Source organism: Anabrus simplex, chromosome 14 (genome assembly GCF_040414725.1).
Source record: "Anabrus simplex isolate iqAnaSimp1 chromosome 14, ASM4041472v1, whole genome shotgun sequence".
In the NCBI taxonomy this organism is placed as follows: domain Eukaryota; kingdom Metazoa; phylum Arthropoda; class Insecta; order Orthoptera; family Tettigoniidae; genus Anabrus; species Anabrus simplex.
The window spans coordinates 42,655,460-42,671,346 of record NC_090278.1 but is presented as its reverse complement, the minus strand read 5'-3'; the positions used below and the strand labels follow the sequence as shown (position 1 = coordinate 42,671,346).

The following is a 15,887-nucleotide window of genomic DNA, read 5'->3' as shown; positions in this document are numbered from 1 at the left end:
GCTTTCTTTTTTCTTTTTTTTTGATGTAAGGTGCAACATCTAATTTGGTCTCGCTAACATATCATGTACGATAATATCAAAAGGTACTAAATTTGTGTTAAGAAGGAGCAGTTTCGATTCCTGCCTGAAAGCCCAGTTACTCTGCAGTGCCCTGAGCAAAGTGCCGAAAACCTCTTCGGCAGTATGATCGAAAAAATGTAAAAATATAAACATCTAACCCTGGACATAATATGGACGTTTTATAAGTGCGAACATATGACGAAACTCGTTCCGTCTTCAAGCAGAGCTGTCGAAATGCGCCGTGTCTCCTTGCAATTGTTGTGGGCACCCTCTGCTTTATGATTTTCCGAGATTCTCTAAACAATACCACCCGAATGCGATGCTAGGATGGTCTCTTATGCAAGTTCACCGCCGTTCGCTTTTCTAGTACCGATACAGTACTTGCTTTAATTATCGCAGTGACGGGGCGTTAACGCCAAGATCCATAAATATGCCATAGCCGTCCTTTCGTGAGATACAGTTTATTAAAAAACGATTGATCGAGGATTTAGCATTGATGGGACTGGAATTTCTGGACGGTTGATCCGGGAAAGCGTTTCTTTGAGGAATGGATAATGCGGGACTTTTACAACGTGATTTAATTACCAGAGATGCCAACTATTACGATTCAATCGTGATAATTACGATTTACCCATCATAATTACGCCTTTACGAATCACACACCACAAATTACGATTTTTTTGTTGACTTTTAAATATAAGTGTATGAAGTGTTCAGAAGGATACACAAGGCGGCTTCAATTCTCTGAATATTATTTTCGTATTTCTCAGTAATAATTTATACCACTTTCCTGTTCCTTGTTTAAGAATATTTCGAGTTTTTACGCGACGAACACAGTGTGTGCTTCCAGTACCGGAAATATAGGCATCTGTGAAGTGGTATATCGTGCGGAGTTGTTGTCTTTTAAAGTTTAAAACTTCATCACTGATCCGTATTGAACTAATAGTTACAATGCTAAAAAAAAGCATTGTTGTCGTCTTTGTTCGTCACATGATCAGACTTCCATGCAAGTATGGAAGTTCGTTTTTCTTTGTTTTGGCAGTAAAGTGGTGACAAACTCAGTTTAATTGTGAATACAGTGTGCGTGACTGTTGAAGAAGTATTTATTGCGATTTTGGTTGCCAAATTTACATATATTTATCTTCTAGGATATATGCTAATCGTGTGTTGCGAAATGTGAAAGGTTTGAAATAATGAAGAGATTTCTTGTGCAGGAAAATACGTGTGATTACGTTACCGTGACTAGTGACACAAATAATAAACCAAATATAGTTGAAAAATTTAGGGAGGTATACTCGAAAGAATGCCCTGTTTACTGCGTTCCTCAAAATCTCATTCACACGTGTTTTGTAGTGTGTGTAGCCGCGATTTTTCGGATGCGCATGACGAGGAAGAACAAGACTGAATTTCATGCTAATATGAACTCCGAACTGTTAACTGCTCTGTTGGTGCAAAGGATGCACATGATATGAAAAGGAAAAGCATGTCACGAGTGTACGTTTACGAAACTGGAACTACAAGCTTACTAACTTACATATCATTGAAAGATCACGAAAAAAATAATTCTACGTCCGCATCCCCCCCCCGTTGGCCTAACAGCTGCATTACGAATTACCTTTCTTGAAAGTTGGCATCTCTGAATTACGATGCTCGCGGGACCACCTAATTTGAACGTATATTCCGGGAACGGATAATCGAGGTTCCACTGTAAGTGAAAACGGATACCCAGAAATCGGACCTCATGGCGATGCGCCGGCAATTCAGGTAACACAAACATTTCGTTTCGTTACTCCGAATGATTATGTGGGTGATGTTGGACCTGTCCATAATTTGGAAATTGGATCACGAGAACTAGATTATTTTTTACATATGTTAGGAGGAAACAAAATATTTCTTGACATAGCCAATTGCACAAATATCAATTCAGCATTCAAACAGGCACAGTCTGCTAAAATAGATACTGAATGGGAAGACACTTGCTCAGAGAAAATAAAGGCTTACGTTGGAATTCTTATATACATGGGCATCTTTCCACTTCCAGAATCACGTGATTATTGGTTTAGTCCAGACATTGAGTGTCCTGTAATAAAGAACTCTATGACTTTTAAGAGATACAAGATTCTCACAAAATATTTTCATATTGTGGACGTTAGACAGCTAATAGCCAGAGATGATCCCTCTTACGACATGCTTCAAAGAGTTCTCCCACTCTTGCAAGTAATGGACAGCTTCCAGTACAAATGCAATCCAGGCAGAGAATTAGCTATTGATGAGGCAATGATCCCATTCAAAGGACGCAGTGTTATGAAACGGTATATAAAAGATAAGCCGGTAAAGTGGGGTTTCAAAGCGTGGATTCTTGCCACTCCGAAAGGATATGTTCTCAAAAGCAATATCTATCGTGGTAAGAAGGAACCCAGGAATAAGGACATGTTGTTGGGAAACCAGGTTCTCGTGAATTTATTAGAAGATAGGTTAGGGTCATACCATCATGTTTATTTCGACAATTTCTTCTCATGATGTAGATGTTGATTCCCATAGGGAACCTAAAATATTTGTCCTGAATGAGTAAAATTTATAATACCAATATAATGGTCCGTTATTGGACATTATAAATTTTCCAGCTAACTCATTCTTGGTTGCCTGCGTTTCGCCCTCGTGTGCTAAGTTAGGCTCATCAGTTGGGACTTAGCACACCACCCAAGACGCAAGGCTAGTGCATACCGTGGAGGCCACTGCATAGGCTATTTGAAGCCACCAGCAGTGCCAATGCACTATGAGAGCTATGTCTCATTTCCAAGAAAAGATGCCTGCCTGGCCATCGAATGATGTAGATGTTGATTCCCATAGGACAATACAGTGACGTGCACTAGGGGAAGCATGCGCCTCCACATGTATTAACTAATTTATTGAATGACTTTCTCGTTATCTTACACATCCAAAAAAAGTAGCAGGACTCTCAAATGCAAATTTCAGTTCTCAAATTTCTTTTTCGAACATGAGCGATTTAACATACTGAACACAGTACCCAAGCTGAGGCTTGTGTTTTTTTTTTTTTTTTTTAACTAATAAATTATCACAATCTGTAAATATATCTATCCGCGTCTCTTTTGGTTAGCATTACAGTTCCTTATACAGCTGCCGGATGGGACCACTGGCAAGCATTTATACAAGTGGAGGCACATTCTTCCCCTAATGCACCGTCACTGCATTGTGCTACGTAACACACTCGCAGTGGTGTCTCTACGGCCCACTAGTTGCCAGCGTCTTGGAAAGGTGTAGCAATCCAACTGATAAGCTCACTGCTACACTGGGGTGAAATGCTGGCAACTTCACGATTGAAAAAGCCAAAAGAACTTAAATGTTTAGGAAATTTGCAATCGATGAAATCAAATTGTGGTCTCCTTCTCGGAACCTTATTTTTGATAATTTATACACTTGTTTGATTTCTAATACCAATATTATACCTGACTGGTTTCTTTTTAACCTGTGTGTCTGTTCTGGGTTTCTTTTTATAATCTGTCCTTCTGCTCTTCCTATTTATTTATTTAATTTATTTATTTATTTATTTATTTATTTATTTATTTATTTATTTAATTATTTAATTATTTATTATTTATTTATTTATTTATTTATTTATTTATTTATTTATTTATTTATTTATTTATTTATTTATTTATTTATTTATTTATTTATTTATTTATTTATTTATTTATTTATTTATTTATTTATTTATTTATTTATTTATTTATTTGACTTTCTCCTTGTCTTACATTTCTAACAAGGAAAGTAGCAGGACTCACAAATGAAAATCTCAGTTCTCTAGTTCTTTTCTGGTTTTACAACTTGAGCAATTTAACATACTGAACACAAGTGCCCAAGCTCAGGGTTGGTTTTTTAAACTAATAAATCATCACAAGCTGGAAATATAACCATGTCTCTTTTGGTTAACATGAATAACAGCATTACAGTTCCTTATACTGCTGCTAGATGGAACCACTGACCCTTGCTGGAGAGAATACAAATGTTTTGAAGAGCTGGAAGCTTGTGTTCCACAGGCTTTGTTTTGCAACTTGTGCCTACAATTGGCGTTACAGCATCTTGATTCCCTGAGCGATAGAATCACTGATAAACAGAACATATGGCAAGATCTACAAGAGTGTGTAAAGTCTGCTCAGAAAAGTAATTAAACTGAGACTGAAAAACGGTTGAGGAAAGAGATGCCATGGTATTGCAACAGCTGAAATACAGAACTCTCTTCATACAAAACTTTCAAACTTTATCACACAAGTTCAAAATTTTTTTAATTGGGACAACAGAAACCTGATTACAATTTACAATCATACTTTTGTTGTTAATGTATCAATACCCTCCACACTGATAATTTTAATTGTGCTTTGTATGGGGATAATTGAGTTCCTTTTCTTGGCTATATTGAGGTTTTTACCACATGTTTCTAATTTTGTTAATCTTCTTTCCTCTTTCTAATAAAGTATTATATCTTTAAATATAATATTAGGAACCTTCTCAAAATACTCTGGAAAACAAAAAAAAACAACATACTTTTCGAAGGTTAACACTATTCTACTGGCGCCTGATAAAGGTTTTCATGGTACATATGGGATTATGTTAGGATAGGTGACGCTATTTGAACAAGAAAACTCAAGTGCTTGCCACAAAATGCGATCTTCGGTATCGTTTTCTCGCTACGCGCGCTTCTGAGCTTTCTTGTCAACAATCAAAGGCGATGTCGGAGTTGATCGAAGTCGATTAGTAATACCCGTCAACTGCTGTTCCTTAAAGAAAATTAGAAATAAAAGAAGAGAACATGTTTTTGTAACAAATGTGTAAATAATATGGTCAATAACCATTAACTCGTTACAAAAAAAGGCTAAGTAAACGATCATTTAATTTTAATACTCTACACTGAAATTAAGTAAGCATGTGATACACCTCAAGATGTGGCAGAGCGCATCACTGATTTCAGAGGTTAGTTAATATTTTCTAGTATCCGGTTAAATTTCTGAGAGGCTATTTCCATGTAAATTTATAGCGAGAATGTTACCATTTCTCTATTGGCGCTTGGAATATGTTTTCTTGACACACACATATGGTTATGTTATGTTGTGTGACGCTGTTTGAATAACAAAACTGAAACATTTGCCAGAAAATGTGATAGTTATCTTCGGTACGGTATCGTTTTCTTGCTATGCAGCCTACACTTGTGAGTTTTCTCCTCGACATTCAAAAGCGATGTCGCAGTCTATTAGTAATACCCATCGACTAATGTTCTCTAAAAGAAAATTTGAAATGAAAGAGGAAAACAGATTTTCGTAATAAATGCGTAAATAATGTAGCCCATAACAGTTTTTAACTGTTGAAAAACTTAATCATAATAGGTATTATGTTTGATCTTATATTGACTTGTCTGAATCTATTAAAGAACTATTTAAAACAGTTTATATTTGAGTCCACATTGTCAATACACCTAATAATGTTAGAATACTATTTATTTTACCATACATGTTTCGGGAAAATCATCCATTCCCTTCATTATTGATCAAGTTATTGACAAGGCGGACTCAAGTAAAAACTATTTAAAATAATTCTTTAACCTTTTAAGTGCTGAGTTACCAGTTGACTGTTCGGTACCTCAGTGCTGAGTTTTTTCATTCGTATGAAAAAAAATAATTGTAGAAGCCTCAATTTTTAAGTTATCGGTGGGGTGATTAGCTTGAAATGTTTATAAATGTTGGTTGTTTATAAATCTAAATGCCAATGGAAACTCCTACACTTATACTCAATATTATTTTAAGAGAAAACCTAATTACACTTATGTGCCCATGAGTGCATTATCTTTAGACAAAGTCAAGAGCCCAAAATAATATTATTTCCTAAAATCTCGAGCTTTTCATCGTGTACAATGTCCCTATCCTTTCCAGTATAAACAATAAAATCAAGGATAGACCCAGTTTCACAGTCGCAAAGTATAAACATCTTTTATACCAAACCTGTGTCACTTTGATGGAATGTATTGTATTTTAGGCGACCTTTTCAAGCAACTAGGCTCCCATCAATACAGATATTTTGGAAGGGATAGAATACAGATTGGAATTTTTCTCTGAAATAGTTTATTATAGGCCTAATTTTGTGAAGTCTGTCATCTGGGGGTTATAGATTGTTGTCAGAAAAGTGAAGCAGCCTTAGAAAGAGGGAGAAATTGTCAAGAGAGGTCACTTTACCGAACATTGGAGTTTTGAACAATTTATTTGTTGACCAATATTTGTTTTTGTTTTTTTTTTCCCCTTCAAATGTCCCATCAATAAAACCGTCCGTATTTTCCGTAAAAGATAAGTAGTACTTGCTTATTTCTGACACTTAAGTTCATAATACTATGATCAACAAATTCTTTGAAAATCGACAATTCAAGTCTTTAACCCTTGAATTTGATGGATTGAAATGAGCAGAAAGCTTAGGAAGAAACCTGCCTTCAGAACTCTACTTTCTTCCATCGGTTTGAACAGCTGACAGCTTAGCGTTCTTTGCGACAACAGAGCTCTGCGCTTCGTCCGTAATTTCCATGTTGTCGTCTTTCGAGGAATAATCAATTTCACTCTCGTCGGACACAATACAATCATTATCACTATCGTGAATATCAATTTCATTGTCAGACTCCTCATTAGTCAAAATATTACCTATATCTTCCGGGGCAAGCTCGCATCCTCGATTCGATCCCGCCATTACCAAGTGTATTTGTTTACTATTAGAGAGTGTTTGTTTCTATGGAAACCAGAGATGAGGTAAAAGAAAAATAATGTGTTGTCAAGGAGTAGTCATGCAATGCACTCGCAGGCAAGAACGATAGAAAACAGTTCCCGGGTGTTGTAATTTGTAGCACAATCGTATAAGAAGTTTGGTTATGTAACTATGGATGCTGGGACAGAACTTCATCACAGAACATGAGGACACAAATATGCAAAACCCGCCAAGTCCAATTTCTGACATTTTTGAGCTGTATACGCCATTATGTGCGCAATGAAGAATTCTTTGGTTATAGTCTAATACTCATAATCAAAACCCGACATTTTGTGTTATAAATGCATGTAGAAATTTGCAGTTTCAAGCAATAACCGCCAAGTCCATCGGGTCTTGGCAAGCAAGAACCGCCAAGTCCACATGAGCCAATGAAACTCCTCATCCATCTCACGTGACATAGTTAATGTCTTTACTCTGCATAGGTTTCATTTCAGAGCAGTTTGTCAGGTCGTAAGATCACATAAAGTTGTTTAAATTATCACGAAATATATTAATAACATGGAAGATTGTTCTGTTAACATAACTCCATGTGATCCTGGGAGAGGTTGGAAGTGAAAAGCGTATCTAGCAACCAGAAATGTGAGAGAGAAAAGAATATAAGGTATGCATGTTTAGATGTTTAGCTATGACATTTTATACTCTACGTTAGTACTATTTTGAGTCAAAGCTATAAAATGAAATCACCGTTCTGACAATAATGTTCATTATTGTTACAGATATTTTGCAAAGTCATTGTCACTTTATCCAACTTGCAATCGTGCTGGGAAGCCACGTCAAGCATTCAATTAACCATTATTCTTGAGTTTACGTTTTTAACCCTAGAATCATAAACTTTCGTCTCCCAGACTACGCACCTCTGTAGTTTCCGCGGGAATTTCCAGACGATAATGAACTATGCCTTCCCCTCCATCTATTCTTCCCCAGCTATCAACAATCAGTGCTGACGTTGGTTTCAAGCATAAAGGTCCAGTTGTTTGTTCGCTGCGATATGACCGTCGTCTGAGAGACGAAAGTTTATGATTTGTGAAAGTGTTTGTGATTTGTACATAGCTGTAAATAGTGTGAATATTTAGTTTAATACAGTAATGTTTTTTGTTGGTAATACGTAAGCTTAATAGGATACTGAAATGGAAAATCTAGCACACGATGATGAATTGATAGCGGCAGTTCTTTCTGAATTAGACAGAGAACCACTCTCTTCAGGAGACATTAGTGGTAATGAAAGTGATGTAAGTGAAGTTGAAGATGTTGTCAGACAGTGATGCCGACTCTACCTCATTGCTCAACAGTTCAGAAGATGAAAGCGACCAATTGGCAAGTGAAGAACTTCAAACTTCATCTCCGGGCGCTCATCAGGCAAGTAATAGTAATCAACATTCGGAATCTGACAGTGATAACGATAATGATAGAAACAACAGTAGCCACCCAAATATAATTTTTCCAAGAAAAACGATTCTCAGAGGACGAGACAGCCATAAGTGGTCCGCTAAAAAGCTACAAAGGGCTGGAAACCGAACACCAGCTCGAAATATTATTTATATGAGACAAAGGCCAGTAAATGATGGAGCAAAAGTGGAAAGTCCAATAGATGCTTTCACTTTATTTTTTCCTGATGATATGCTAAACCAAATAGATACTCACACCAATACTGAAATCACTGATAAAAATAAAAAATACCGAAATATAACCTCAACCAATTGCACAACTAATTTAGTAGAAATTAAATCTCTCATGGGTCTGTTAGTACTGTCAGCTGCTCAGAAAAGTAACCATGTGAACTCTGAAGAATTATTTGACTCTAGTTTCAGTGGATCACGCTATGCATCTTGCATTTATTATTTATAAGTTTCATATTCCGTATTGATTGGATTCAATGTAATAGATAAGAAAAATGTTCCACCGATCAATACATTTATTGTGGATGAATTACTACACTAGTACCGGTTTCGACCTATCTTGGCCATCATCTGCTAGCACACAAATTTACAGTCATTAGATGAATTACAAAGAAGTTACTTAAGAGCATCCGGATGTCTGATAAAAAATGGAAGTAAAATATATTGCAGTATGTTGCGTTAAAATGGCTCTAATTAAAAGTAGTGATGGTTAGAATAAACTAAAACCTATTGATTGAGCATGGACATGAGTACATAAACACATTAAAATATATATGCCACATCATAAGACACTAAAAATATATAGCACATTAAACACATTAAAACATGGTATATTTTAAAAACGTCTATTAAAATTTGAGTTCATGTTGCGTTGCATTCATCCTTCAATCCTCTTGTAGTTCTTGTGTTGATTAAGTTGAATATCGAGAATGTTCTATAGTTGGTATACTTTGCATTGATATGTTATGAGAACTCTTGTCAGTAAAAATTTGAAAATTGAGTTGATGTAGCAAGATAGGTTTTAATATCAGAGTAGTTGGTGGTGACACTTCTCTCGTCTATGTACGTTATATGGTCATTATCTGTAAAGAAAAGCTAATATGAGTATCGCGTATGTATGAAGGAATGCCTGGATGTATGTGTGTAATGATACAGCAAAGAAATGGTCAACAAAATCATCCACAAAATAAAATCCCAACCTAAAACTAAATTAATCAAAACAGCCAAACCGAAAAAAGATTATGTTCTATTTACCTTCAACAACACCAATATATATACTATAACTAATATCTTTAAGAAGCACAACCTGAAAATAGCATTCAAAACCACACACAACAGCACCAACACTATACACAACACCAAAACAGTCAACAATAATAATAATAATAAGTACAACCAATCAGGTGTCTACCGCATCAAGTGTAACAACTGTGACACAAGCTACATTGGACGTACAGGTAGAAACTTCACCGTCCGTTATAATGAACATGTAAATGCAGTAAAGCACAACCATTTCTCATCAATAGGCCAACATGTAGAAGAGTCTAAGCACAACTTCACAGACATCAATAATGACATGATGATATTAAACATAAACTCTAAGGGCCCCCTGCTCAACATAACCGAAGATTTCTTTATTACTTTGGATCAATACGCTAACCCCAATCATAACATTAACGACATTACAGAGAAAACCAGTATCATTTTTGACAAAGTCATTCCTGCAATAAAAAACGACTATCGCAAATTAGTAAACACACGTCATAACAAATCACAAACCTAACCCCGCCCCTACCTTCACAATAGCCACTCCTCCATCCCCTCCACCAACATCCATCCACACAGCTCACGAGCCCCAGACGTACTCGCAGCAGAGCACAACAAATATCCAAACGTATCAGTACACAACCTCCACAGCAACAACAGTAAGTACATTTTTCATTACACACATACGTCCAGGCATTCCTTCATACATACGCGATACTCATATTAGCTTTTCTTTACAGATAATGACCATATAACGTACATAGACGAGAGAAGTGTCACCACCAACTACTCTGATATTAAAACCTATCTTGCTACATCAACTCAATTTTCAAATTTTTACTGACAAGAGTTCTCATAACATATCAATGCAAAGTATACCAACTATAGAACATTCTCGATATTCAACTTAATCAACACAAGAACTACAAGAGGATTGAAGGATGAATGCAACGCAACATGAACTCAAATTTTAATAGACGTTTTTAAAATATACCATGTTTTAATGTGTTTAATGTGCTATATATTTTTAGTGTCTTATGATGTGGCATATATATTTTAATGTGTTTATGTACTCATGTCCATGCTCAATCAATAGGTTTTAGTTTATTCTAACCATCACTACTTTTAATTAGAGCCATTTTAACGCAACATACTGCAATATATTTTACTTCCATTTTTTATCAGACATCCGGATGCTCTTAAGTAACTTCTTTGTAATTCATCTAATGACTGTAAATTTGTGTGCTAGCTGATGATGGCCAAGATAGGTCGAAACCGGTACTAGTGTAGTAATTCATCCACAATAAATGTATTGATCGGTGGAACATTTTTCTTATCTATTACAATGCATCTTGCATGTCAAAAGACCGTTTTGACTGTCTTATAAACCGTCTTAGATTTGACGACAAGATAACCAGACCTTTGCGTCATGAAAATGATAAGTTTGCACCTATACGTGAGCTTTAGGATCGGTTTGTTTCAGCCTGCACTCGTAACTATATTCCAGGAGGTTTCTTGACAGTCGATGAACAGCTGATCGCATTTCGAGGCCGCTGTCCATTTCGCATGTATATGCCCAAAAAGCCCAATAAATATGGGATAAAAATCATTTTGTTATGTGATGTTAAAACGAAGTACATGCTCAATGCGATCCCATATCTTGGTAAAGGTACTAATCCAACAAACCTCCCTTTGGCCATGTATTTCGTGAATGAAATTACCCGGCCAATACATGGATCAAACAGAAATATTACGACCGACAATTGGTTCACCTCAGTTCGTCTGGCTGATTCTCTGCATTGCGACCATAACCTGACAATCATTGGAACAATGAGAAAAGACAAGCCACAGATACCGCCAGAGATGAAAACAGTCAAAGGAAGAAAGCTTGGGTCCTCCATGTTTTGTTATGATGGTATAAAAACAATGGTATCCTATAAAGGAAAACCAAACAAGAATGTAATCCTCCTTTCTACATGCCATGAAGTAGGAACAATAGCAGCCAGTGGAAAACCAGATATGGCGGAAGACTACAATGGGACTAAAGGTGCCGTGGACACTTTCGATGAAATGTCAACATTGATGTCCTCTTCAAGAAAAACGAGAAGATGGCCAATGTGTATCTTTTATAGTATGATTAATACATCACTTGTCAATGGATACATTATATATGTGCATAAGATGGTTCAAAAAGGCCAAAAGCCACTTTCAAGGCGAGAGTTTACAAAGGATATATCCGAAATGCTAATGGCTCCAAAGCTGCAAGAGAGACTTCAGACACCAACTTTGAGGCGCAGCCTGAAGAGGACCATCGCTGAAATTCTTGGAAAAAATGGCATTCCTGAAGAGCCTCAATCAGGTACTACTGAAGGAAGAAAAATTTGTGCGTTTTGTCCATCAAAGAAAAGAAGAATGCCCCGATTCTTTTGTAAGACATGCCGAAGGCACATTTGTCTTGATCATCAGGCAAAACGGTGCATTGAATGTGCCTATTGAGGAAAAACTGACCAAAGTGTATTGTCATCACTAAGTGTGGTAGTTTTAAGTATAATATTCTGTATTTTGTGTAAAATGTTAGGTTTTTAATTTTATTAAAGTGCTTTACTTTTTGGTAGTCTGACAGACGAAAGTTTATGATTAGTGTTACACTGGAGGGACTTTATGATTCTAGGGTTAAAAAGCTTTTTATTATTGAAATATGTCATTGTTAACGCAAAATACTAGATTGCAGAGACTTGACTTCTCATTCATCTACATGACAGAATTTTGAATTGACGATTACTACCATGTTCCAACCAAAACCCTCCAAGTCCAAAATAATCGACATTTACATCGAAAATAATAGGTATACATTTATTTTTCTTTGCTCATATTATTCCCAAACCCCTTACCTATCACTTGTCCAATACACGCATGATAACTACAATAATACCAATATAAATGGTCCGTTATTGGACATTATAAATTTTCCAGCTAGCTCATTCTTGGTTGCCAGCATTTCGCCCTCGTGTGCTAGGGTGGGCTCATCAGTTGGTACCTAGCACACCTACCAATACGCTGGCTAGTGCATACCGTGGAGGCCACTGCGTAGGCTAACTGGAGCCACCGGCAGTGCCAATGCACTAAGAGACTTTGTCTCATCACTAAAAATTGATGCCTGCTTGGCCATCAGATCAGCCTACGCATTGGCCTCCACGGTATGCACTAGCCAGCGTATTGGTAGGTGTGCTAGGTACCAACTGATGAGCCCACCCTAGCACACGAGGGCGAAACGCTGGCAACCAAGAATGAGCTAGCTGGAAAATTTATAATGTCCAATAACGGACCATTTATATTGGTATTATAAATTTGCTCATTCAGGACAAATATTTCAGATTCCCTATGGGAATCAACATCTATATCATATGATAACTACAAATCGTAAAACAGAGGCAAGTTTTTCTCATTTTCTGAAAATTTTGTCAATGTGGACTTGGCGGCTTTTGCATATTATGTTCTCATTTGAGATGTGATAAAACACGGAATAAAGTTCGCTGAATATGTCAAATATCCCCCGACTTTGTTTTAGAAACCCACCAGTATGATGTCTGGAAACAATTTCAAACACTCAACACGAAACTTGAATAGACAGTGGCACTGTTCAGGCGCAAACTTTGAGAATGTAAATAGACGGCAGTACTCCAGTGGGCCACGCGCAACACTGCCGTAAATTAACGGCAGTATTGCTCCTTGGATTAATAAGAAAATCTCAATATTTATCATTTAAAAAAATATATTTACTCATTCCTTTTCACATAACAGATGAAATACATTTGGGAAAACCAGTTTGGTGTTATTTTATATTTGGAAAATGCTGACACTTCTATTGTTTGCCTTGATGCATCCACTAGCTGCTGATGGATAAATATTATTGGATTCCTAAATGTTTGCTTTTACTATAGTGGCGAGAACATTCTCCTGTTCTTGGTGCAAACCGTTGGACGTCAGTCAATGGAACAGCGCCAGTACAGAGCCTCACGTCCCCGCAGTGCATCTGCCTCAAGCCGGAAGACGCCTTCATCAGATCTCGGTGAGTCGAAACTGCGCCGCATTCGCTGTGACTTGAAGCGCTTTATGGAAGGGCATCTTCTTGGATGGGATTCCTGGACAGGTAAGAAAGCCTGCCCTTGTCCCCACCTAAGAATTATAGTGTTCTATCTCCATTTTGGTCCTTTGTTTCTTTTTGTTGCAATATTTTGAGGAAATTTATTGCTAGTGTATTATATGTATCCTTCCATTTATCCCCTTGTTAAGGTATGGAACCTGATTCCTTTAAAGTTCATTTTTATTCAGTTATCTCATGTTTATCACTTTGTCGTAAATAGACTTTGGATTTCGGTAATCTATTATTAGTAAATGATTGGATAAATTGTATTTAAATTTTGCCAACTATTATGCCCAAAACTATTGCTTCCAGACAGAAACTGCCCATTTTTTATGTTGACCCTCCTTATCTTACTTTATTTTGAGTATGCCTTTGTTCCTTCTCAGTTGTGTGATGTAGCTGGTTTAAGAGCCTGCCTGTTTATGTCCAAAGCTGTGGGATGAAATTATAGTCCAGTTTGATGGTATTTATAGGCGCTTAAAAAGCTGGAGACATGATCAGATATACTGGCACATAAAGCATGAAGAAAGAAGAGTTCATTTATAGTGTTGTTCAGTATAGGAACTTTTGGTTTGAGATGTGTACATTTTACAGATGAGCCAGTAAGGGACACAGGAGAGTTTGGGAATCAAGTCATATACAGAAAAATTGGCACTTAGAAAAGAACAGAATAGGACAAATGCAATTATAATTTCAGTCTGGAAAGAGGGAGCAACAGAAAAATTAGATGAAGATAAACATGAAAATATAGACAGACAATCTCCAAATTTCCATACACTGCCATCTTCAAGTAAATTGTTTCTCTCCTCGTAGAACCCTGTTCCTCTACATATATTTTTTTCTCAGACTTCGATGAGCTCATTTCTGCTTCTTGTACTCCAGCAGGAGGGGCTATCTTCGTATGTGAAGTGTAGGATAATCGAAAGTCTGAATGAAGACAGGAACAGGGACCAGATATAAAGATAAATATAGGAAGCAAAATGAAATTTCAAATACAAAAGGAGAAGGGATACCAACAGGTCAGTATAAGTAATGGCAAGGGACAAACAGGTGAAAAATAGTCATTTATAGATAGATAGGTATGTGAAATCGGACACTTAACATGATAAACACATTAGGTCAATAAGGAAAGAGGGATCTGTTTTCTTGTCTTTATCCTGCTTTCTTCTCATCCTACACCTTCCATATGAAAGATAAGATGTTTCAGGGTGGCTCCGCAGTGAGTGACAAAGTTAAGAATTTATAATGAACTGGGTTTGAGAGAAGAAAGCCTATCTGTCGGAAGACAACTGTGCATGAATATGTGGAGATTTTCCTCGTCGTCCTTTTGTGTTCTCAAATTTGCCCTTGTCTTTTATTCAAAGTCTCTTTGGTTGATAGTTCTGTGCAAATGTTTGGGACCTAAAACAAGTCCTTGGGCTAATTAAAAAACTAATTTCTGCTCATACTTGCTCATATAGCATATCCAAGAAAACAATTCCTTGTCTGAAGGTTTGGTTGTTTGTATGTTTATTTCAGTACACACTCAACGGCTTTGTTCCTCCCAAATATCTTTTCATGCAAAATAACATTTCTCTGTTCAGATAGGCTAATGCTGGTGGTGCTTTCTTTTGTATTACATACTAATTTACAAATAATGAAGTACTGTAATTACAAAATTGCTAGATTTGAAGTACTGAAACTCTGAAGAAGTCATAAAAATGAAAATGTAACTGGTATCTGTAAGAATGATCACCTAAGCCATGAATAGGCAAACCTCAAATCACTTCATAAGCATTCCACAAAGCCAGGAAACACCACATAGTTCGGAGCAAACCAGTGGATAGAGGCGGCAATGGACAATCAGTGCAGTGGCAGTAGCTAGTTCTTTGACAAATACCAATCACGGTTTATATGTATTTTTAACTAAAATAAGCAAATAATAAATTACAATGCTTTACATTTAATGACTAGCGCTGATGATTTTTAGTGCTTTGAAATCTGAAATTTAGCATTTTATACACTAGTCTTCTGTCGCCCTTATCCAGGGAGCTCCTGGGTCAGGCAGTGGATCATTGACCTCCGTCCATTTCTTGGATCTTTACTCTGCATACTTTAAATGTTAATACTTTAAGCATTATATTAACTCATTAGAACCCGAATACATTTTCCACCTGCAGGGACAGAAATCTCTACTTATTTTTGAGAATTATGCAGTAATTTGG

The 15,887-nt window shown here is 36.6% G+C and overlaps 1 protein-coding gene across 4 annotated transcripts in view; it reads left to right on the top strand.

The window, feature by feature from the left end:
• hyd (E3 ubiquitin-protein ligase hyd) overlaps positions 1–15,887 on the top strand; it is a 544,651-nt gene that overhangs the window by 252,138 nt on the left and 276,626 nt on the right. For all 4 annotated transcript variants that reach the window (XM_067158035.2, XM_067158036.2, XM_067158034.2 and 1 more), the window contains exon 21: positions 13,481–13,608. In XM_067158035.2, the coding sequence (XP_067014136.2) occupies positions 13,481–13,608 (128 nt within the window). The remainder of the gene's footprint in view (positions 1–13,480; positions 13,609–15,887) is intronic.